The 22,922-nt window shown below is 49.5% G+C and overlaps 2 protein-coding genes across 10 annotated transcripts in view; both read right to left on the bottom strand.

The window, feature by feature from the left end:
* Positions 1-436: 436 nt before the first annotated feature.
* On the bottom strand, positions 437-8,259 carry PIM2 (Pim-2 proto-oncogene, serine/threonine kinase). Of its 3 annotated transcripts, XM_003917686.5 has the most exons (6): positions 5,947-8,245; positions 5,709-5,818; positions 4,960-5,010; positions 2,284-2,656; positions 1,657-1,833; positions 437-1,558 (listed from the first exon to the last, which is right to left on the bottom strand). In XM_003917686.5, the coding sequence occupies exons 1-6, from the start codon at positions 6,005-6,007 to the stop codon at positions 1,395-1,397; spliced, it is 936 nt and encodes a 311-aa protein (XP_003917735.1). In that variant the 5' UTR covers positions 6,008-8,245; the 3' UTR covers positions 437-1,394. The 3 variants fall into 3 exon arrangements, with proteins under 3 accessions (XP_003917735.1, XP_021788554.1, XP_031516766.1); XM_021932862.2 differs by lacking the exon at positions 1,657-1,833 and having other exon boundaries at positions 5,947-8,259; XM_031660906.1 differs by lacking the exon at positions 5,709-5,818 and having other exon boundaries at positions 2,284-2,652; positions 5,947-8,249.
* A 1,107-nt stretch (positions 8,260-9,366) lies between these two features.
* OTUD5 (OTU deubiquitinase 5) overlaps positions 9,367-22,922 on the bottom strand; it is a 36,113-nt gene continuing 22,557 nt past the window's right edge. Inside the window, exons 3-10 of one of the 7 annotated variants that reach the window (XM_009197547.3) lie at positions 22,223-22,287; positions 21,962-22,133; positions 21,730-21,878; positions 12,683-12,886; positions 11,002-11,203; positions 10,798-10,911; positions 10,303-10,464; positions 9,367-10,079 (exon numbers count right to left, since the gene is read on the bottom strand). In XM_009197547.3, the coding sequence (XP_009195811.1) occupies positions 10,340-10,464; positions 10,798-10,911; positions 11,002-11,203; positions 12,683-12,886; positions 21,730-21,878; positions 21,962-22,133; positions 22,223-22,287 (1,031 nt within the window). In that variant the 3' untranslated portion in view covers positions 9,367-10,079; positions 10,303-10,339. Of the gene's footprint in view, positions 10,465-10,797; positions 10,912-11,001; positions 11,204-12,682; positions 12,887-21,729; positions 21,879-21,961; positions 22,134-22,222; positions 22,288-22,922 lie in introns of all 7 variants that reach the window. The other 6 variants (XM_009197552.2, XM_009197550.2, XM_009197546.2 and 3 more) reach the window with 6 other exon arrangements.

The following is a 22,922-nucleotide window of genomic DNA, read 5'->3' as shown; positions in this document are numbered from 1 at the left end:
GTGACTACACCCTGGACAGATTCCAGTCAGTGCCCAGCTCCAGCCCCGCCCTCATCAGTACCCTGATAGGGCTCTTCTTCTCCAACATGGAAAAGGGCTTCCTCCTTCTCCTGGGGTGCCAGGGAAGGTAGTTTTATCTGCTTCTGAGATGGCCATCTTGATTGGGGATGTACCCTAAACACCTTCCACCTTCATGCACAGTATCTCCAACAGACAGCCCTTCTACACATACTGGGCGCTGCCTAAGATCAGGGGCAGGGGGAATCAAGATTTTTTGTTTTTTGGTTTTTTTTGTGGTGCAGTTTCAAGAACCCTTAAAGGTCTTTAGGATGGCAACATAAGACTGTGGCTTCCTGAGGACAAAGCAGAGGGACAGTCTATCTCAGTGCAAAGTAGATGCTCCATAAAAGCCTCACACCTACAAATGGCCAGCCGCTTCTGATTCTATTACTTTTATTAAATAGTGGGTTTCCACACATGGCTTTTTAAATAATCCAGGCAGGGGGAGAAGAGAGGAGGTCACACTTGGAACTCCCCTCCCCACAATACGTGATTATTTACATTTTAGCAACTGGACAATCCCGGCTCAGGAGGAGGTTGCAAGAATCTGCAAAAGTTGGAGGGGGGCGCCCCAGGAGAACAAACAGCAAGCCTTATTTCCCCTAGCCCATCCCCCAAAAAACCATCCATCCCATCCTAGTGTCTGGTGGTGTCCGGTGGTGTCCATCTTCCATTCCTTCCCAAATTATGGAAGTAAGGTTCTTCTCACCAGAATAAGAGCACTTGGGATAAGAGTAGGGTCCCCTCACCCAAAAAAAAAAAAAAAGGAAAAGAAAAAAAAAAAAAGCCTTGGGTAACAGCAGGGCATTACCTCCCCCAGAATAAGGACTCCTGGGCTGAGGCAGGTAAGCAGCTTGACCCAATATGGGACCCTAGGCTAGGGGAAAGGGTCCCTTTACTAAAATAAAAGCAATTGGGGTATTGGAAGGAAAGCACCCTTGCCCAAGTAAGAGCATATGAACTAAGTTTGTGTGGTGGTAGTAGGAGGTGCCAATGTGGGGGTGACACGTCATCAGAATAAGAGTCCTGGGGCTCAGAATGGGAACAACTTCACTGAAATAAACTTCCTTAGCAAAATGAGAAGCAAGAACTTCCCCCTCCAGAATCAGGGACCACAGGTTCTGGGAGGAAGGCTCCTTTGTAGGATTGGGAAGGGAACTGGGCAGACTTGGTTTATGTCTTCTAACCCCTGATCCTCAATCCCTTACCTTAGTAATACTGGACTTTAATAACCGGTAATGACCTGTAAAACCAAGTCAACAAATGTCCGTCTATCCCTGTGACATGGCCATGGGATGGCTCTTCCGACCACTGGGGGCCAGACCAGGCCAGGCTTAGGGTAGCAAGGACCAGGCCAAAGGGGCGGGGCCTCCTTTCGGGGGGTTGAGGGGTGCATCCTCGGCTGGTGTTTGCATCCAGGGGTCCAGCAGGATCTCTTCCAGTGAGGGTCGGGAAGAAGGTTTGGGGGCCAGGCACCGGCGGATTAGGGCACAGCAGTCTGTGGGCCAAGAAGCAGAGGGAAGATTAGCAGTCAGTAGGGGGTACTGATCCCTGGGAGGGATGGAGTCTTCTGGGCTGGGGTCAGTGAGGCCTCACCTGGGGAGACATGAGCAGGGAAGTGGAGCTCAGCTTCCAGAATCTCCTGGTCCCTCTCGAAGGGAATGTCCCCACACACCATGTCATAGAGGAGGATACCCAGTGACCAGACAGTGGCTGGGAGTGCATGGTACTGGTGTCGAGAGATCCACTCTGGGGGACTGTACACCCTTGTCCCTGCACACAAGCCAGGGGTTAGACCACTCACTCTCATGATGCCCTTTCTCCAACCCCAAACTCCCCAGGAAGGATGGCCTCACCACAATTAAGAGCACTCAAGATAAAAGCAGAGTCCCCTCACTAGATAAAGAGCAGCTAAAATAGCAGAGTCCCCTCAACAGAATAAAAGCATTGAGAAGTAACAGGATCCCTTTACCAGAGAAAGGATACTCAGGATAGTAACAGGATACCCTCACCAGAATAGGAGCCCAGAATAAGGTTAGCGCACTGTTAAAAGATGGACTTTATCAGAGGGCAAGGCTGAGAATTCCCCAGTATTAGCAATCGATCATCTTATACAGATGCAGTATGGGTCAAGGATTACAGGATACCCCACCACTGGAGGCCAAAGGTCACAAGTCCATCAAGTAAAAACAATCCCTCCAGGGAGATTTAGAGAAGCCTTACCATCAAAGTCAGTGTAGGGTTCATCATGGAGCAGGGCACCAGAACCAAAATCAATGAGTTTGGCACAGCCACGGCGTAGGTCTATCAGGATGTTCTCATCCTTGATGTCACGATGGACAACTCCACGGGCATGGCAATGCTGGATGGCTGCCACTACTTGACCAAAGAAGCAGCGGCTTGGGCCTTCACCCAGCGGGCCCTTCTCTGTGATATAGTCAAAGAGATCCTGGGCAGGCAAAGGCCGCTCGAGGACCAGCATGAAGCCCTCTTGTGTCTCAAACCAGTCAAGCAGGCGGATCACGCCAGGGTGCCCACCGCCTGCACCCACTTTCCATAGCAGTGCCACTTCGAGTGGGCATGTGACTGAGTCTGACTGGGGGAACAGGTAGGGTGGGAAGCAGAGAGAGAAAAAAGACAGATGTCAGGGCAACAGCTCTGAGGCTTTTTACCTAAGCTCAAATTAGGGCCCCTTCTCCTGACAGTGTGTTGTTGAGCAACTCACTTCCCTTCCTGGGCCTCAGTTCCCCTAAAGACACAAACTCACACAGTGATTGAGAGGGTGAAACCAGCAAAGAGCCTGCACAAGTCTTGCATATAGTAGATCAATAAACATTTGAATAAACGAAAGTTTGGCCGGGCACAGAGGCTCATCCCTGTAATCCCAGCACTTTGGGAGGCTGATGTGGGTGGATTGCTTGACCCCAAGAGTTCAAGATCAGCCTGGGCAAAATGGCAAGACCCTGTCTCTACACAAACACAAAAATTAGCCAGGTTTGATGAAATGCACCTGTAGTCCCAGCTACTCGGGAGGCTGAAGTGGGAGGGTCCCTTGAGCCCAGAAGGGAAAGGTTGCAGTGAGCCAAGATCGCACCACTGCACTCCAGCTGTCTCAAAACCAACAAAAATAGAAAAAACTGGTTTTTAACAAAAGGCCTTCAGCAGAAGCAGCACCATTATATGGTATTTTGTTTTGTTCCCTGACATATCTCAGGAGATTAGAATAGTACCTTACACAGTAGGTGCTCAATAAATGTTAAACAGATGACAGCACTTGATAGCATGGGCTCTGACAAGCAGTTAGCACTCAATAAACACTGTTATTGTGTAATGGTTTGTTTTGTTCACGGACCTATATGAAGCACTAGAACAGTGGCTGCTAACAAAGTAGGGCTGAATAAATATTTGTCAAAAAGGTAAAACAATTAGTAAAAAATGCCCTAGCAAAAAATGAGCTCTCAATAATTATGTAATATTTTGCTGAGTGTCTAGAGTTGTGTCTGTCATATAGTAGGTGTTCAATATACCTAATTTGTTAAACAGCTGATTTATTGCAAAGGACCTAGTACAAAAAGACTTAGTGTTATCATGTATTTTGTCAGCATCACCAAGCACCTAGAACCAGTCAATAAAAAGCATAAACGTGGCCCTGCACAGTGGCTTACGCCTGTAATCCCAACACTTTGGGAGGCTGGGGCAGGCAGATCACCCGAGGTGGGAGTTTGGTGGCTGACCATATGGAGAAACGTCTCAAAGCCTGAAAATAGAGGTAGTGGCAGCACTGTGGGAGGCGGTGCCAGGCGGGATACTGGTGGGACATGCAGGGGCTGAATCTAGCCAAGCATGGTGAAACCCTGTCTCTACTAAAAATATGAAAAGTGGCGGGGCATGGTGGCTCCAAGCCTGTAATCCCAGCACTGGGCTGAGGCAGGCGGATCCACGAGGTGGAGGTGAGACTGTCCTGCAGCCATGAGTGAAACCCGTCTCCTATTAGAAATACAAAGCTGGCGGAGAAGCGGGTGAGGCGTCTGTAGTCCCAGCTACTCCTGGGAGGCTGAGGCCGGAAGAATAAGTGGGGAGGCGGAGGCACAGTGACTGAGATGCGACCCTGCCCCTCAACCCGGGCGACGAGGCGGGAACTCGTCTCGAAACCAAGCTGGGCATGGTTGTGCGCTCTCTGTCGTCCCCAGCTTCGCCCAGGAAGGCGAGGCAGAATCGCTCGAACGGGGAAGGTTTAGTGAGCCGGGTCAACGTGCCTCCTCCAGCGCAGGAGCAGCAGGGGAGACTGTGTCTCCAAAAAAATAAAGAAAAATAAAGTATAAACGCTACTGGCCACAAAATCCGCCCCCCAACCGCCTCCCCACGCCCTGCGCAGGAACACTTCGACCAGCAACCTTCTGGGCTGAGGTAGAGCCCTCTCCTGGCCAGGCTGCTGACTTGCACAGCAGCAGACGTTTTCTCGCCGAGACGCAAAAATTCCGATATTGCGCAGGCGCAATTTCCTCTAGAGCCCGCCAGGGGGCGCTCCCAACTCTACAACTTGCCCAGACCCGCCCTGATGTCGGTTAGCGCTATAACGGCAGGAGAGAAGCAGCCACCATCACCATGGCAACCAGTGACCTCTGCCCCTCGTTCCCCACCAGCATGCCCTGCGGGCAGTCCCCCAGCAGTGTTTGGAGGGAGGATGGGAAAGGATTGTTGGAGGGGAGAATCCAGGGCTCTAGGGGAATTGGGGTGAATCAGAACTGTATGTCACCCCAAGGGAGTATACATGGGCTGGCAGGAGTGTTCTCACTGTTACAGGGCCCAGGGAGTCATACATCCCCTGGAAAAGCAAGGAGGTGAATTCATCATCAGTGATGGAATAGGTAGGTCAGGAAGGGCTCCGAAGGTACTCACCAAGGGGGACCAGCCCAGCACACGATTCCGGGGAATCACTTTGATGGCCACCTGGAGAAGAGAGGGGCATGGTAAGGAGGCCAGCCAGTGATCCCCAGACCCCTCCCAGTCTAGACCTTCTGCCTACCTCCAGTATTCCTCCATCTACCAGCAGTCTAGTCTTTCTAATCCCCAACCACACCACCCCACACAACTCATACCAGGGCGTCTCCACTGCCCTACAAGTCCTCGGAACCAGGTTCATCTCTCTCACCTTTCTGAGCCCTGGGCTCTCCGTTCTCAGGCACCAGGACTCATCACTCCAAGTCCTGAGTTCTAGATTTCCTGATACCCCAGGCCCACAATCTTCCTATTTAGGTCTACGACACCCCAACTCTGTACCAGGGTCCTGGTCCGTATGACTTCACACTGGACACCTACCTCCAAAAGTCCCATAAATCTCACATCTAGGTCCCCGCTTTCCCACACATACGCAGCCTGGACCCTGGGGTCGAGGACCTCCGGAATCTGAAGCCCCCTGTCCCCTCACCCCCAACACAACCCCCTAGACCGACACACACGCGCGCACACGGACACACACACCTGGCCCTCTACACACACTGCAGGCTCACTCCTCGGACACACACACACACACACCCCCGGTCCTCTACACACTGCAGGCTCACTCCTCGGTCAACCAGCATTCCAGGCCCAGGATCCCCGCCCCCGCCACACGCACCTGACCCTCCCAAGACCCTTGTGACGGATACCTGGAGTCGATCTGTGAGGCGGTGTCCTGCGAAGACGGTGCCAAAGCCCCCCTTACCCAGGAGGGGGCCGAGTCGGTACTCGGCCTCGAACGCTTCCCGATCCTTGCCTCCTACGCAGGCGGAGGCGAGGAAGTCAGGGTGGTAGCGTGCTGAGCCCAGCCACGACTCCCTCCCCCCGCGCTGCAACCCATCATTCCAGCCCACCCCGTCTGGTTGTAGCAGGGGAGGATGTGCTCACCTGGCGGCGGCGTGGGGGTCACGGGGGGCGCAGGAGGCCCCTGCAGAGGCTTAGTCAACATGGAGGTGGCGCTGCGCAGATTGAGTCCACTGAATCCGCTAAGCCCGCAGGGCGTGGACGCCCGGGGCAGCGCAGCTGGGGAGCCAGGGCTGGGGGGCGCCAGGGTGGAAAGCAGAGAAACTGGTGGTCCGGAAGCGCCCGCAGACGGCGCAGCGTTAAGATTCGCCGCGCGCGCCAGCCCCAATGCTACTGAGCCTGGGCACGCGCCTCCCGGGAGAGTCACCCTGGGCGACAGCCCCGCCCACCTGGCTTTGATCAATCCGGACGCGGCACCTGCTGTACCACAGCCAATCGGAGCCACTCCTTATTTGCATACCACCCTCATCGTTTCAAGTGCCCCCTTATGCAAATACACGCTCGGTTCTTCCGAGGAGGCGGGGCCTGCATGTAAATGAGGGGGCTTGAGGTGGGGCTCACACCAAGAGGAAACCGGTTCTGGGAATCCCTTTGCAGCACCGCGCTTGTTTTGGTTGTTGCGCGGGGTTGTTGTTGGTAGTGGTGTCGGTGTGTGTATTTACACTTAAAAAATAACTGCGCAGTATCCTTTCCTGGGAAGTTGGTTTGCCGCCGCTGCCTGGATATTAGCACAGAGATAGCGCCAGGCCGGGCTTCTAAGAATCTATCCAGGACCCCGTCTCGAAAGGTGCTTGTCGGACTCCTTCACCGGAGTCTTCCAGGCGGCCTTCACTGGAAAGCTGAGGCCAGGGCCCTGGAAATATCTGGTAGCCAGGGAGGGGGAACCCACACCATCAACGCCACGGGTGCGCATTGGTCAAAGGCAGCATTGCCTGGGGAGTGTTTATTGGAGCTTTTAACCCTGAGCCCTGGGCCCAGTCAGCAGGTCTAGAATCTAGAACAGCAGAGGGTGGTTCTTGGGGGATGGGGGTGAGCCCAGAGTGGTGGTGGCATGGGCTGCACTTGGAGTTGAGAGAGGCAAGGACTGAGAAACATGATAGAGGCTGCTAGACAAGTGGCAACCCTGACACAAATTTGTGAAAAACAGCCAGAGAAGGCGCCACACCCCAGGAAGAAAAATGCACTCCAAAGACAACATGAATGCCAGGATATACACAAACACATACTGTCAGACACATTCACAGAAACGACCTAGATACACATGCAGCCAGAGACTGACATACACTTTCAGGCAGGCACACTGTCAGAAAAATAGTTATGTCCTAGAATGACACCCAGAGATACACTGTTACAGAAAGGCACTCACGCAGACCTACATTTGCCATGTGATAACACAGAAATGTCCCGTCAAACACACTGGCAGAACCTGTCACAAACACACTGTCACCATCAGACATGCACTGTCACAGCAAGACTTGTACTGTCCCAGAAATGAGAGACGCAGAGTCTGTCACAGAAGATACACAGATGCTCCAGGAACACACATGCACTGCTCTGAAGGCAGACATGTACTGATGTGATAGAGTCACATTTGTGGCAGTGTCACAAAAGCAGACATGGATAGACCTGTTCAGACACAGACACACATACACCATGACACATGCAGCTTATCAATGGAACAAACTGTCCAGAAATAGCTACCCAGAATCTGTTGCAGGAACACAAACGGACATCCACCCCATCAGACAGAAACCACAGATGCACTGTCACAGACCCACGCAGGCATGCACTCATCTTGGATTTAGACACAAACTGTCAGAGATAAGAGTCCCACACTCAGTCACCATCTGACACACCTGGAAACAAGCCCTCATCACACACACAACTGGAGACACTGAGCTGCACATGAAGACTTGGACTCACCACAGTCACACACACACAGACACCACCAAAAAAGCATACATGTATTCTCCTTTGTTCACCCAACATTATTAGGGGTTGGTTTGCTATAAGCCTGCCAGGCCTTGATGGGGATGTTGCTATTAGAGATGTACAGATAAGTCAGGCATCAAACCTGTGCCATGAAGTTTATCTGTAGTACAGTTACTGGGGAGATTTTTAGATAGAAGTGAGAATGTGAATGGGCTTCTCAGCAGGTGACCCTCTACCTGTCTTGAAAGACAAAGTTGGTGGCTCAGGACAGGGGAGGGCAAATTGCAGGCAAAAGCCAAGAATACTGGATAGAGCGGCGAGAGATTGGCAGGGGCCAAACGGTGCAGAACTTCTACAAAAAGGATAGTACTACTAACATTTGTGCTCTCAATGTGCCAGGCACTGTGCCCAGTAGTACATTACTTTGATCATACATATTCCCTCTAGATGATCACAAGCAGACAACATGAGGGAGTAGATTTTTTTTTTTTTTTTTTTTTTTTTTTAAGACGGAGTCTCACTCTGTCGCCCAGACTGGAGTGCAGTGGCGCAATCTCGGCTCACCGCAACCTCCACCTCCCAGGTTCAAGTGATTCTCATGCCTCAGCCTCCCAAGTAGCTGGGATTACAGGCACGTACAACCCACCCAGCTAATTTTTGTATTTTTAGTAGAGATGGGGTTTCTCCATGTTGACCAGGCTGTTCTCGAACTCCTGATCTCAGGTGATTCACCCACCTCAGCCTCTCAAAGTGCTGGGATTACAGGTGTGAGTCACTGCGCCCAGCCTAATCACCTCTTGTACAGATGAGACACTTGAAACTCAGAGAAGCTATGAATCGACCAGGGCCACACAGCTAGAAAATGCCAGGCAAGGTTTCAAAGCAACTCTACAACAAATAGATGCTTGGCCATTGGGTTCCAGAGATACCCCACAGCCAGCCACTCAGCTAGCCATGCCCTCAACTGCAGAGCCAGACACACATCCAGCCAGAGGGTCTCTATTATCATGGCATGGTGAAAAAGATGCTTGAGAAAACCTGGGGGCTAGCCAGCCTTCTTTACCTTGGATTTACCCCTAGGAAGGGCAGGGAAAGAGGTGTCAGACTGGGGGACAAGAAAAAGGGTTTAGCCATCCTTCACCTTCTAAAACCTAGTGGGGGAGGCCCCTCTGGTTACTTCCACTAAACTCATGTCGCTACAAAGTATTAGTTGTACTTTTCCAAGGTTTTTCTTCATCAGATCATGATAAGGAAAGAGCAACATTCATGGTGAGAGGCAGGCAAAGAGGCTGGAATTCAGGCAGGAAGTTCAAGCTCACAGTCCTCTGCTACCATCACACCCCCAGGAAATAGGGTAGGCAGAGGTGGGGTCAGCAGGCAAAGACGCAGCTTTTCCAGTGGTAATAGGTCCAGAAGGAGGTTTAATAAGCAGCAAATCAAATACAAACACCAGGCCCCCAGACAGACCCTGCTGGAGAGCACTCACACCTCTGAGGTCAAGCCAAGGTCCGTGCCATTGCCTCCTCTGCCCAGAGGCCCGCCCAACCCCTGCCCCACACAGAACAGAGCTGCTCAGGGAAACTGACATTTGGTTTTATTGTGCCAAGGACATTACAGATGGTGGATCTTGTCAACACCTGCAGGGCACGGGTGCCCCATCTGCCAAAGCTGCTCCCACACTCCTTATAACTCAAATCCCGGGTGGCAGCCATAATCCCCAAAGATGCCCCCCACCCCAAGATTCCAAAGAGGCTAGTGGTGGTGGAAGCAAAAGGAATGCAGCAAGGTCAGGGTTTCATTGTCCAAGCCGGCCTGACACCTGCCGCCCTGCCCTGCCCTTGCCCAGTGCACACCCTAGACCCTGGGCCGGCCTCCATGCAGCTGGAGGCCAGAAGACAGCAACCCACATCTTTGTGCCCTCCTCCATGCCCCATGGCCTGCCTGCCCAGAGAGATGCCACCTTCACAGAGCCACTGCTGTCGTCTATATCATTTTTGATTAGTTGATTTTATAAGATAAAAGTACATTTTAATAAAGAAAAAATTCAACATTGAAGGCTCAGACGTTCTTGGGGTACTGGGAAGGGAAATTTCCCACTTCTTCCTCCCACCTCCCTGGCATGAGTGTGGGTGGGGGGGAGGGCAAGTTTTTCTCATCTTGGAAGGAATGAGGGGCAGGGAGACTTTCCTCTGTCTGAATGTCTCTCTCCTCTGGGGCTGCCTGGCTGCCAGTTGGTCTGTCTCTGTGTGCCTCTCGTCTATCTTCGGCACCCTTGCCCGAGTCCCCTGTGGAATGCAGGGATGGTTCTGTGTGGGGTTGGGGGGGCAACAGGGCACGTCAGCTGGCAGAGAGACAGGTGATAGTGGCAGCGGCAATGAGAGGGAGCGCAGGGGTGGGCTAGCCAGAGAGAAGTGAGAAGGAGGGAAAAGGGGGGAGAGCAGAAAGAACAGAAGGAGGCAAGAGGGAAGAAGCCAAAGAAGGTGAGGTGGCACCGGAGAGCAGGAGTACTGGGGTTGGGAGATGGTGTCCAATCCCTGGGTCTCCATCAACTCTTGTCTGGGGGCGGGTCTCTGTGCACTTTATTTTTCTTCATACTGTCTAGGTATTCCTGTTGGGACACTGCCAGCACCGACGCTAGGATCTCATCATCATCCCAGTCATTCAGACCTGCTGGGCGAGAGGAAGAGGAAAAGGATGATGGAGCGCTCTCAGCCTGCCTTCTCCTCACCCTGTGCCGACGTCTGGGGCTCTGGAGAAATCCCAAAGGGCCCTTCTCACTCCCTTCTCAAACAGAAGGATCTGCTAGGCCTGTGAAACCCCACTTAGACCCCAGACCCTTCTGGGGCAAATTCTTTGGGTCAGAAAAATCCCCTCCAGTGCCTCTCCCTTGTTTTCTTGGAGAGATGGCCAGAGGCTCCAGAAACCCCCTCTCAGGACTTGCCACTTCTTCCAGTCTCGCCCAGCTCCTAGCAGCCTCCATCCCCCCAGACAAAGGAGGCTTACCAAAGGCAGAGGGGGACATCTGCTGAATGAGGGCCCGGCACTCCAAAGCAGGGTAGAGGGACACAAGGGGGGAAGTTGCCCGGTCGGCCCCTGCCGAGAACTGACTGCTTGTACCTGAAGCAGACGGACAGTCAAAGGTAGGGACCCAGGACCCAGGCAGTGCCTCCTAACTCCCAGCACATTCCCTGTGGGCAAGTCACTGACCTGGCGCACAGGGCGAAGGAGGTTTGGCAAGAGCTAAAACAGTGCCTGGGGAAGGGGGCTTGATGCCCAATTCAGCATGCAGCTCAGGATGCTCAGGTGATGAGGCTGAACTCCGCTGCCGTGGGGACCGGCTAGTCCACTCCTCCAGGCCACTGGAGGCTGCTGCTGTGGCCGAACTGCATGTGGCGCTGGCTTTCCGGGGCTGCAGTGGGGAAGGAAAATGTGTTAAGGACCACCAGCAACCATGACCTTCCTGTGACCCATCCCTGAATGCTGGCTCCCTTCCCAGGACCTTGGCTATGATACAGCTTCTACATAGGTCAACATCATCCCAACTCACACGGTGGACCACAAGGCTCCTCACAGGACAGAGGTGGAGCTCCTTACCCTTTCTCTCACACCCCTACAGTCAATCTGACAGGAAACCCTGTTACCTCTATCTTGAAAATAGATCCCAAATCCAACCCCTTCTCACCACCTCTACTGCCAGCAGCGGCCACCAGTCGCCTGGCCTGCTGCAGAAGCCTCCTCCTCACTGGCCCCTGCTTCTGCCCTCACTCACGAGACTCCACTGGATGACTAGCAGGCAAGGCAATCTTGTTAAATCCCCAACCACATCCTGTCTGTCCTCTGCTCACAATCCTCCCAGGGTTTCTGCCTCGCTCAGAGTAAAAGTCAAAGTCCTCGCCACAGCCCACAAGCCCCTACCCAATCGGACCCACAACCTCTCTGACTTCATCTACTTCTACATTCTGTTCAGATGCACTGGCCTCCCTCTGGGCTGTTCCTGAGTCACACCAGGTGTGTGGGCCTGCTGCCCTCCCCTCCATGTGCACTCAGCTAACTCTCACCTTCTTCAAGGCTCAAATCTCACCTGCTCTGAGGCCTACCCTGACTGTGCTATTTCATACTGTGAACTCACATCCCTGCTTGGCCCCTTTATCCTGGCTCTACACTTTCCATCCACAGCATTTCCCAACTAGTTTATTCATTATGTTTATTGTTTATTTTGTTTCACTCTGCAAAACTGTGAGCATCACAAGGACGGGGATCTTGCTCTGCTGGGCTCACCTATGTATCACCATATACTGAAAACAGGGCCTGGCACAGACTGGCAGTATTTGTGGAATAAAACTCAGCTCCTGCCAGCCAACATCTACAATCACTCCAAACTCCTTGTGATTTTACAATTCCTCAGATACTTGTCTGCCCTGCCCCTCCCCGATTCCCTAACAGTTCAGCCTTCCTCTGTGAAGACTAACCAGAGCCCCCACCTCCACTGATCTCCCAGCCAGGGTCAAGGACCCCACCAATGAGTTGTCACCCCCAACAAATGAGATCGCTGAGGGCAGAGTAGTCCAGATCTGATGTTACATTCTCAGTAGAGACCTGGCACACAAGGGCAGTCAACGAAAGCTTGTGTCTCTGAAGCTATCCATTATTCCCTAGTGTCACCAGCAGCATGGCTGCCCTCCTCTCACTCCTTAAGTGCCTGTTCTGCACAAGTATTTAAAGTTCTAAGGTATAATGCCACAACTAAGACCAAGATGAGTTAGATGGTGCTGGATGCTCCCTTCCCTCCCAGATGTCAAAACTGCTTAATTTTTTTCTGCTCACTTGAGGGCAAATCATGAGAAGTAATGGATTCTTGGCCAAGCCTGTGACAGAGTCCATAACCCACCTGGCTGGGGCCGCGGACCTGGCGGGCCTGTTTCTCCTGATCCCGCAACCACTGCAGGTAGGATTCCCGAGCCACCTGCTCCTCAATGGCCTCATTTGTGGCCTCCCAGTCCGTGGCCCGTTTCTTGTCTTCTAGCATCTGCTGTTCGATCCATGACTCCTCCGATGTTTTTATGGCATTCTTCATCAGAGACTGCTCTGCAAACTGCAAGGAGGGAGAGGAATAGGGATGTGCAATAACACACTGAACCTGCCCAAGAGCCAGAACAGGCTCAGCGAGGTAGGCCCCGGGGCACCAGAAAAAAAGGAGACAGGAAAGCAGGTACTCCCACAGAGCAACCCTCCGCAGACTACGTCATGATTGGGGACCAGGGGAAAGCAGGCTTGGGATGTGGAACCTGTCATTCCAAACTCCTATGCTTGGAAGACCTGACTCCAACCCCCAAACCACCTCAACTGAGGCACTGAGACTGGGGCAGTCAGGTGTCTTCCAACCTGGGCTTTTGATTTTTTTTTTGAGACGAAGTCTCGCTCTGTCACCCAGACTGGAGTGCAGTGGCGTGATCTCGGCTCACTGCAACCTCCGCCTCCCAGGTTCAAGTGATTCTCCAGCCTCAGCCTCCCAAGTAGCTAGGATTACAGGTGAGCACCACCACCCATGGCTAATTTTTTTGTATTTTTAGTAGAGACGGGGTTTCACCATGTTGGCCAGGCTGGTCTTGAACTCCTGACCTCAGGTGATCCACCCGCCTCGGCCTCCCAAAGTGCTGGGATTACAGGCATGAGTCACCACGCCTGGCTCTGGGCCTTAATTTAAAGAAGCCCCATCCAGTGATGACTGTTTCATAATGTTGAGGCCTTTCTCACACATGAGCAGATGAGACACACAGAAAAATTAGCTATATGAGCACAGGGTGGGAGTAAGCATGTGAGGGGTTAGGGGAAGCAGTGGGTGTGTGAGGGAATAAGGGGGCAGTTATCAACATGGATGGTGTGGGGTGCTATGAGTTACAGGACACTACATCAGAGTACTGTTTTTCCGGCTATGAGATCCAACAGTATTTTTTTTTTTTTTTTTTTTTTTTTTTGAGACGGAGTCTCGCGCTGTGTCACCCAGGCTGGAGTGCAGTGGCGCGATCTCGGCTCACTGCAAGCTCCGCCTCCCAGGTTCACGCCATTCTCCTGCCTCAGCCTCCGAGTAGCTGGGACTACAGGCGCCCGCCACCACGCCCGGCTAGTTTTTTGTATTTTTAGTAGAGACGGGGTTTCACCATGTTAGCCAGGATGGTCTCGATCTCCTGACCTCGTGATCCACCCGCCTCGGCCTCCCAAAGTGCTGGGATTACAGGCTTGAGCCACCACGCCCGGCAGTATTTTTTAAAAATAGAAAATATCAGAGTATATCCCAGGGAATAAGTGCAAATATTGTTTCATGAAGCTTTAGTTAACATTATTTTAATGCACATATATACATCACACACAAATGCATATATGTTAAGTAATCATGTAAAATGTATTCTTTTCTTTTTCCTGCAGACCTTACATTCAGATAAAATGTAATTTTTTACTCTGAATAGTTAAAAAAAAAACCGTAAAACTATGTTAGAATAAGCTAATTTTAAAAAAAGTTTAAAAATCTAACCACTCTGGCAGTGTTAAACACACTCCAAGTGTTTTTTCTACTCGCTCACTCAACAACAATCAACACAGGAGACTTCTGTGACCAAATGTGCGGGCTGGGGGGAGGGTGTTTTCCTACACAGCAAGCAGCTAACAGCGGACACCTGGTGTCCCTCCTCCAATGCAATTCAATACCTAGAGACAGTCTGGGATCCCACAGGTTGAGGGCTCAGTCTCACAAGACTACCCCCACTCCCCTTCGAACACCAATCGAAAGTCTGGGCCTCCAGAATTTCTGACTGACCGGCTATAAATTGGGATTCCTACAGTACTTTTTGGGGGGTTCAATTAACTTGCTTAGAGCAGCTCACAAAACCCAGGAAACACGTCTGCCAGTTTATTATAGAGAAAATTACAAAGGATACAGATGAGATGCACAGAGTAACATATGGGGGAAGGGATGTAGAGCCTCCATGCCCTCCCTGGGGTGCGACCCTCTAGAAACTTCCATGTATTCAGCTACCCAGAAGCTCCCAGAACCCAATCCTTTCGGGATTCTTTGGAAGCTTCATTATGTAGGCATTATTGATTAAGCCATTGGACATTGGTGATCAACCTAATCTTCAGCCTCTCTCCCCTCTCCAAAGGCTGGGGGATGGGCTTAAAGTCTCAAACCTCTAATCCTGCCTTGGTCTTTCAGGTCACCAGCCCCCATCCTGAAGCTACCTAGAGGCTGCCAGCCATCAGTCACCTCTTTAGCATACAAAAAGGCATCACTTTGGAGATTCTAAGGATTTTAGGAATTGTATGCCAGGAAGTCACAAACACAATTCACCAAAGAAGATATACAGATGGCAAATAAGCATATGAAAAGATGCTCAACAGCATTTGCCAATAGGCAATTGCAAGTTAAAATAATGAGATACCACTATACACCTAAGAGAATGGCTAAAATCCAACACAATGATAGTATCAATTGCTGGTAATGCTGAGCAACAGGAACTTCCAAATCGTTATGCTGGGCATGCAAATAATACAGCCACTTTGGAAGACAGTTTCTCAGTTCCTCAAAAATCAAAACATAATCTTACAACGCAATCCAGCAATCTTGCTCCCAGGTATGTATACAACTGATCTAAAAACTTATGTCCATAAAAAAACCTGCATGCACGTTACAGAAGCTTTATTCATAATCATCAAAAACTGGAAGCAACCAAGAATGTCTTTTAATAGGTGAATAATTAAACTGGTACCTCCATAAAAGGAACATTAAGTGATAAGAAAGAAACCAGCTAACAAGCCATGAAAGAACATGGAGAAACCTTAATGCATAATGCTAAGTGATAAGAAGCAGTCTGTCACATTGACCATTTTAATTTCAGGGCCAAAAAAGCAATTTGGCTGCAGGATGCTCACCCCTGCAATACCAGCACTTTGAGAGGCCAAGGCTGGAGGACCACTTGTCCTCAGGAATTTGAGATCGGCCTGAGCAACACAGTGAGACCCTGTCTCTACAAAATAAAAATATTTTTAAAAGTTAGCCAGGCGTGGTGGTGTGTACCTGTGGTACCAGCTACTCGGGAGGCTGAGGTGGGAGGATTGCTTAAACCCAGAAGGTCAAGGCTGCAGTGATATTGCGCCACTGCACTCCAGCCTGGTCAACAGTGGTACAGTCTTAAAAAAAAAAAAAAAAAAAAGCAGTTTGAAAAGGCTACATAAGGCTACATACTGTATTATTACAATTATATGACATTCTGAAAAAGGCAAACCCACAAAGATAATAGATTAGTGTTTGCAGGAAGAGGGAGGAAGGGAGGGGTAAGCATACATATGGAATATGAGGAATTTTAAGGGTGGTCAAACTATTCTGAATAATACTGTAATGGTAGATACATGACATTATATATTTGTCAAAACCCATAGAATGTATAACACAAAGAGTGGACCTTAATATATGCTATTTAAAAGAAAATTAGGAAGGTTGGGCATGGTGGCTCATGCCTGTAATCCCAGAACTTTGGGAGGCCAAGGCGGGTGGATCACCTGAGGTCAGGAGTTTGAGACCAGCCTGGCCAATATGGTGAAACCCTGTCTCTACTAAAAATACAAAAATTAGCCGGGCATGGTGGCATGTGCCTGTAATCCCAGCTACTCGGGAGGCCGAGGCAGGAGAACTGCTTGAACCAGGGAGGCTGAGGTTGCAGTGAGCCAAGATCGCACCACTGTACTCCAGCCTGGGTGACAAAGCAAGACTCTGTCTCAAACATAAAATAAAATTAAATAAATAAATAAATAAATAAATAAATAAAATAAAAATTAGAAGATCTATGGCCGGTGCAGTGGCTCACGCCTGTAATCCCAGCACTTTGGGAGGCCGAGGCGGGCATATCACCTGAGGTCAGGAGTTCGAGACCAGCCTGAGCAACATGGTGAAACTCCGTCTCTACTAAAAATACAAACATTAGCCAGGCGTGGTAGTGCATGCCTGTAATTCCAGCTACTCGGGAGGCTGAGGCATGAGAATTGCTTTAACCCAGGAGGTAGAGGTTGCAGTGAGCTGAGATCATTGTACCACTGCACTCCAGCCTGGGCGACAGAGTAAGACTCTGTCTCAAAAATAAATAAATAAATAATTAGGAAATCTGAGATCCCAGCATAGAATGCAAAAATGTGACAAAATAATATAAATGTATTACAAACATATGAAACAAGCTTGGCCGGGCACGGTGGCCCACGCCTGAAATCCCAGCACTTTGGAAGGCTGAGGCGGGTGGATCACAAGGTCAGTAGACTGAGACCATCCTGCCTAACACAGTGAAACCCCGTCTCTACTAAAAATACAAAAAATTAGCCAGGTGTGGTGGTGGGCGCCTGCAGTCCCAGCTACTCGGGAGGCTGAGGCAGGAGAATGGTGTGAACCTGGGAGGCGGAGCTTGCTGTGAGCGGAGATCACGCCACTGCACTCCAGCCTGGGTGACAGAGCGAGACTCCATCTCAAAAAAAAAAAAAGAAACAACCTCATTTGAAGGGGGTGGGGGTACAAATAGGTCACTTTCAAAATGAATGGAGTCTGTAACACCAAAAGCAAAAAAGAATTATATGTAGCATTGTGCTGTAGTGATACAGTTGTTTCCCACGGGGGTACAGATGAACAAGTCTGATTCTGCTACATGTGTATATGGAAGTGAGCAGTTACATAAACGGGTGGTAGGAGCCACTGCATATACATCCGATAGCATATCTACTGTTGGAGTGGGAATTTGCAGATCAACAAGGGGAGAAGGCTAGAATGAAGCATGTGATAATGGATCTGAGTTGGAGACATCAGTAAGGATTCATGTTTAATATAAATAAACATGGTTACACGTAGAAATATTTATAGATATGTGTACACAGGCCACTATACACACATGTAGCTCCTTGTTCTATCGTCTGAGAGGGCCTAGAAGCATGGACAACCTGATATCGAAGAGCACATTCAACACCTAGGTCTTGGCTTCTGTTAACATTCTCCAATACGTTCCAGGGCTCTTTAGAGAAATGGCTGTTTCAGCCGGGCGCAGTGGCTCACACCTATAATCCCTGCACTTTGGGAGACCGAGGAGGGTGGAACACCTGAGGTCAGGAGTTCAAGACTTCAGCCTAACCAACATGGTGAAACCCCATCTCTATTAAACAATACAAAAATTAACTGGGTGTGGTGGCGCATGCCTGTAATCCCAGCTACTTGGGAGGCTGAGACAGGAGAATCGCTTGAACCAGGGAGTGGAGGTTGCAGTGAGCCGAGATAGTGCCACTGCACTTCAGCCTGGTGACAGAGCAAGACTCTGTCTTAAAAAAACAAAAAATTAGCTGGGCATGGTGGCGCATGCCTATAATCCCAGCTGCTTGGGAGGCAGAGGTTGCAGTGAGCAGAGATTGTGCCCTTGCACTCCAGCCTGGGCAACAAGAGAGAAACTCCGTCTCACAAAAAAAAAAAAAAAGACCGTATTGAGATGAATAAATAACAGGAAAAATTAATAAATTAAGGATGAGTTAAGGATGAGAGACAGATCCTCCTTGAAGAATTCCAAATAATCTATGCAGATACTCTACCCTTAAGGGGATGGGGCATAACCATTTCTTAGGTGTGGGCTGCACAGAGTGACTTCCTTCCACACAGTACAGTATGGAAAAGGTGGGAAAGAGTAACCTTAAGTGAAGAAATCTAACAAACACTACTTCTGCCAGCTGATCAAGGGTAACACCAACGGGCATAAATGACACTCATTGTATACACCCTTGAAATGATGTAATGAGAATGGCACTTTACCTCTGTGATCTTCTTCCCTAAGTCCCACAACCCTAGTTTAAACATGAGAAAAAGTTCAAAAGAGATGTTTCCTACAAAATATTTGATCAGTACTCCTTAAAAAACCATCAGGGTCATCAAAACAAAACTGAAACTGTCAAAGATAAAGGGGCCTAAGGAGGCATGTAGACTTTGTTTAATAGTAACGTATTAGGCTGGGCGCAGTGGCTCACGCCTGTAATCCCAGCACTTCGGAAGGCTGAGATGGTTGGATCACCTGAGGTCAGGAGTTCTAGAACAGCCTGGCCAATGTGGTGAAACCCTGTCTCTACTAAAAACAGAAAAATTAGCCAGGTGTGGTGGTGGGCACCTGTAATCCCAGCTACTCAGGAGGCTAAGGCAGAAGAACTGCTTGAATCCAGAAGGCGGAGGTTGCAGTGAGCCGAGATCATGTCACTGCACTCCAGCCTGGGCAACAGAGCAAAACTCTGTCTTTAAAAAAAAAAAGTATTAACATTGGTTCGCACATTGTAACAAATGTACCATAATCATCTGAGCTGTTAATAATACCAGAACTGGACGCGGTGGCTCACGCCTGTAATCCCAGCATTTTGGGAGGCTGAGATGGGCGGATCACCTGAGGTCAAGAGTTCGAGACCAGCCTTCAACATGGTGAAACCCTGTCTCTACTAAAAATACAAAAATTAGCTGGGTGTGGTGGCAGATGCCTGTAATCCCAGCTACTTGGGAGGCTGAGGCAAGAGAATCGCTTGAATCTGGGAGGCAGAGGTTACAATGAGCCAAGATTGCGCCATTGCACTCCAGCCTGGGTGACAAGAGCGAAACTTCGTCTCAAAAAAAAGATAATAATAATAATAATAGAACTGTGTTTGGGAAGAGGAGGATATGTGGGAATTCTGTATTATCTCCTCAATTGTTCTGTAATTCTAAAACTGCTCTAAACAATTAAGTCTATTAAATACAAAAACTTAAAACATTCATTTTATTTTTTCTTTCAGACAGAGTCTCGCTGTCGCCCAGGCTGGAGTGCAGGGTTCGTGAAATCTCAGCTCACTGCAACCTCTGCCTCCTAGGTTCAAGTAATTCTCCTGTCTCAGCCTCCCAAGTAGCTCAGATTATAGGCGTGTGCCACCATGCCCTGCTAATTCTTTTTTGTATTTTTAGTAGAAACAGGGTTTCACCATGTTTGCCAGGCTGGTCTCAAACTCCTGACCTCAGGTGATCCTCCCACCTCAGCCTCCCAAAGTGTTGGGATTACAGGAGTGAGCCACTGCGCCTGGCCAAAACACTGACATTTTTGAAGAAAAAGAGGAAGCTGGGTGCACTGGCTCATGCCTGTAATTCCAGCACTTTGGGAGGCCGAGGCGGGAGGATCACTTAAGCCCAAGAGTTCAAAACCAGCCTCGGCAATATACTGAGATCTTGTCTCTACAAAAAAATTTTTTTTCTTTTTTACAAAAAATTTTTTAAAAACACTGGCCAAGCATGGTGGCGAGTGCCTGTAGTCTCCCAGCTACTCGGGAGGCTAAGGTGAGAGGCTTGCTTGAGCCTGGGAAGTGGAGGCTAGCTACAGTGAGCCTAGATTGCCCCACTGCACTCCAGCCTGGGTGACAGAGTGAGACCTTGTCTCCCCACCCGCCCACCAAAAAAAAAAAAATGAGCCATTAAACCAGGACAAGTCACAGATGAATCTTAAATGCATAGTGTTAAGTGAAAAAAGCCAGTCTGAAAAAGCTACATACTGTACATTTCCAATTATATGACATTCTAGAAAAGGCAAAACGAGAGTCAGTAAACAGATCGAAAACAAAAACAAGAAAATTCTGAGAAACTGTCACAGCCAAGAGGAGATAAAGGGGACACAACAACTAAATATAATATGGCATCCTGGATGGGATCCTGGAACAGATAAAGGTCATTAGGGAAAAACTGAGGTAATCTGAGTCAAGTATGGTCTTTAGTTAATATATCGATATTAGCTCATTAACTATGACAAATGTACTATGTTAATACATTAATCATAGTGAGGCACATAGGAACTCTGTAATATCTTTGCAACTTTTTTTTTTTTTTGAGAGAGTCTCATTCTGTCGCCCAAGCTGGAGTGCAGTGGCACAATCTCAGATCACTGCAACCTCCGCCTCCCAGGTTCAAGCGATTCTCCTGCCTCAGCCTCCTGAGTAGCTGGGATTACAGGCACCCGCTGCCATGCCCAGCTAATTTTTATATTTTTAGTAGAGACAGGGTTTCACCATGTGAGCCAGGCTGGTCTTGAACCCCTGACCTCAGGTGACCTACCAGCCTCGGCCTCCCAAAATGCTGGGATTACAGGCGTGAGCCACCGGGCCCAGCCACTTTGCAGTAATTCTGTAAATCTAAAGCTGCTCTAAAATTAAGTTTATTTAAAAACAAAACAAAAAAGAACTATGTTGGAGGGTGTGTTGGTGTTAGGGTATGTGTTTCCGAAAATGAAGCAGGAGTACTTTGTGTTTGTAGAAGTGAAACCTGAATAGAAGATACCAAAATCCTCAGCAGATGACTATGACAGAGAGGGGAGAGGGGAGAGGGGAGAGAGAGAAAGAAATGAGAATCTATCAGTGTGTGCTGGGAAAATGCACTGCCACCTTCTGAACACCTACTAGGCCCCAGGCCCAGTGGGAGGTGCTTTCTGTATCAGCCAAGCTGCCAGCCTGGAATACTTATAGAATCTGCCTAGATTACACAGCCAGTGAGTAGTGGGGCCAGGCCTGTACCCCATGTCTCTGCGACCATGGCTGTCTGTAACCACTATGATCCTGGGAGAAAGATACATGCCAAGATGCCTAGAGCAGACCCTGGCTCACTGCTCCCAAATAGGACTCCATATCCTAAAATGCCAGCCCTCAATGGGCACAAAAGATAGGTAAGCCAACTCAGATGGGCAAATCAAGACCAAAGAACAAGCCCTGAGAGATCACCTTGAGTAACTCCCTATATTTTTTTTTATAAGGGTGAGACCTCAGGGGAGACCCAGAGAGGAGACAGGGTATTTTTGTGAGTTAGGGGCAAAACAGACTCCAACAGAGGTTTCTGACCTCTATATCCAGCAGCCATTCTGGGCATAGGGACCTACTCACCCCTGGTTTGAATGATGGCAGGCCCAGCCCCACACCAATGGTGGCCTTGTTAGGATTCACCACTGAATTATAGTGGATATTCCGATGGTAGCTGACACGAATGGGTTCGTCCTCGTTTTGATGTATCCCATGGAATGTGTTGATGGGTTCTGCAGAGAAAGAGAAGGAGGGAGCATCCACAGCAGGCCAGGTAGGGCAGGCTCGAACGAGGTGCCATCAGTCCCTCACCTACCCACTGCAGAAGTACCTGTGCTGTACTGGTACACCTCCACAGGACGGTTGTACATCTCTGCCATGGCCTGCATTTCAATGTGGTTGCCATGGCAATTGTTTTTTCGCTTCCGGTTAATGTAGGTGGTAAAGTCCTCTGTGACATAGTTGGAGAAGTAGTCGGCATTCTTCATCTACAGAATAGATTGGAAGGTTAAGGTCTGTGTGGAGAAGAAATCCTCCCACCCCGCCCCACCCCCCAAGGCCTCCCCCATTTTCTCACCAGATAGTCCATGCAATGCTTTCGCACAACCTCATGCATGTCCTGGTCTCCATACACCTGGTCAGCTGTGGGGGCAGAAGAAAGCAGCGGCTAGGTCAGAGATGCCAGAGAAGAGCTCTGAATCACAGAACATCCTTTGGGGAGGAGGAGCTGGGGGACCAGGGAAATTCCCTTTTCTACCCCAAGGCCTGGAGAGTTCTTGCCCTTGTAGGCTAGAACGGGGTCATGGAAAAATAAGGCAGGCAGGGCCAGACTTGAAGAACAAGAGAGTGCAGGTGAGAGGAACACAGCCACAAGCCTCTTGGGCAAATGACTTTATCTAGGGTACACGTGGCCACTCAGAGAAATCAACAACATTCTAAGTTCCATAGGTTGGCCTCAAAAGCTATTGATTCCCATACCACCTCTTCACTTTCCACATGAGGAAACTGAGGTTCAGGAGGAGTTTGTGGTTTGTCCAAGATCACAAAGAGTCAGTCTGTGACAGAGACAACTCTGAATTCAGTTTTCCTGACTCCCATGAGCCAATACAGCCTTTGTAGGTTGAAAAAAAAAAGGAACAAAGACAAAAAAAGAAAAACAGAAAAAAAAAGGGGGGGGACCTCCAAGCCCAGTTCTGCCAGATACTAGAGAGCTGAGTGACCAGAGGCAAGTGACCCAAGTGTTCTGAGCCTCATATATCTCATCTGTAAAATAGGAA

The sequence above is a fragment of the Papio anubis genome, chromosome X, assembly GCF_008728515.1.
Source record: "Papio anubis isolate 15944 chromosome X, Panubis1.0, whole genome shotgun sequence".
NCBI lineage: Eukaryota > Metazoa > Chordata > Mammalia > Primates > Cercopithecidae > Papio > Papio anubis.
Note: the sequence above shows the minus strand (reverse complement) of the source record. Positions and strands in the feature narration are given on the sequence as shown.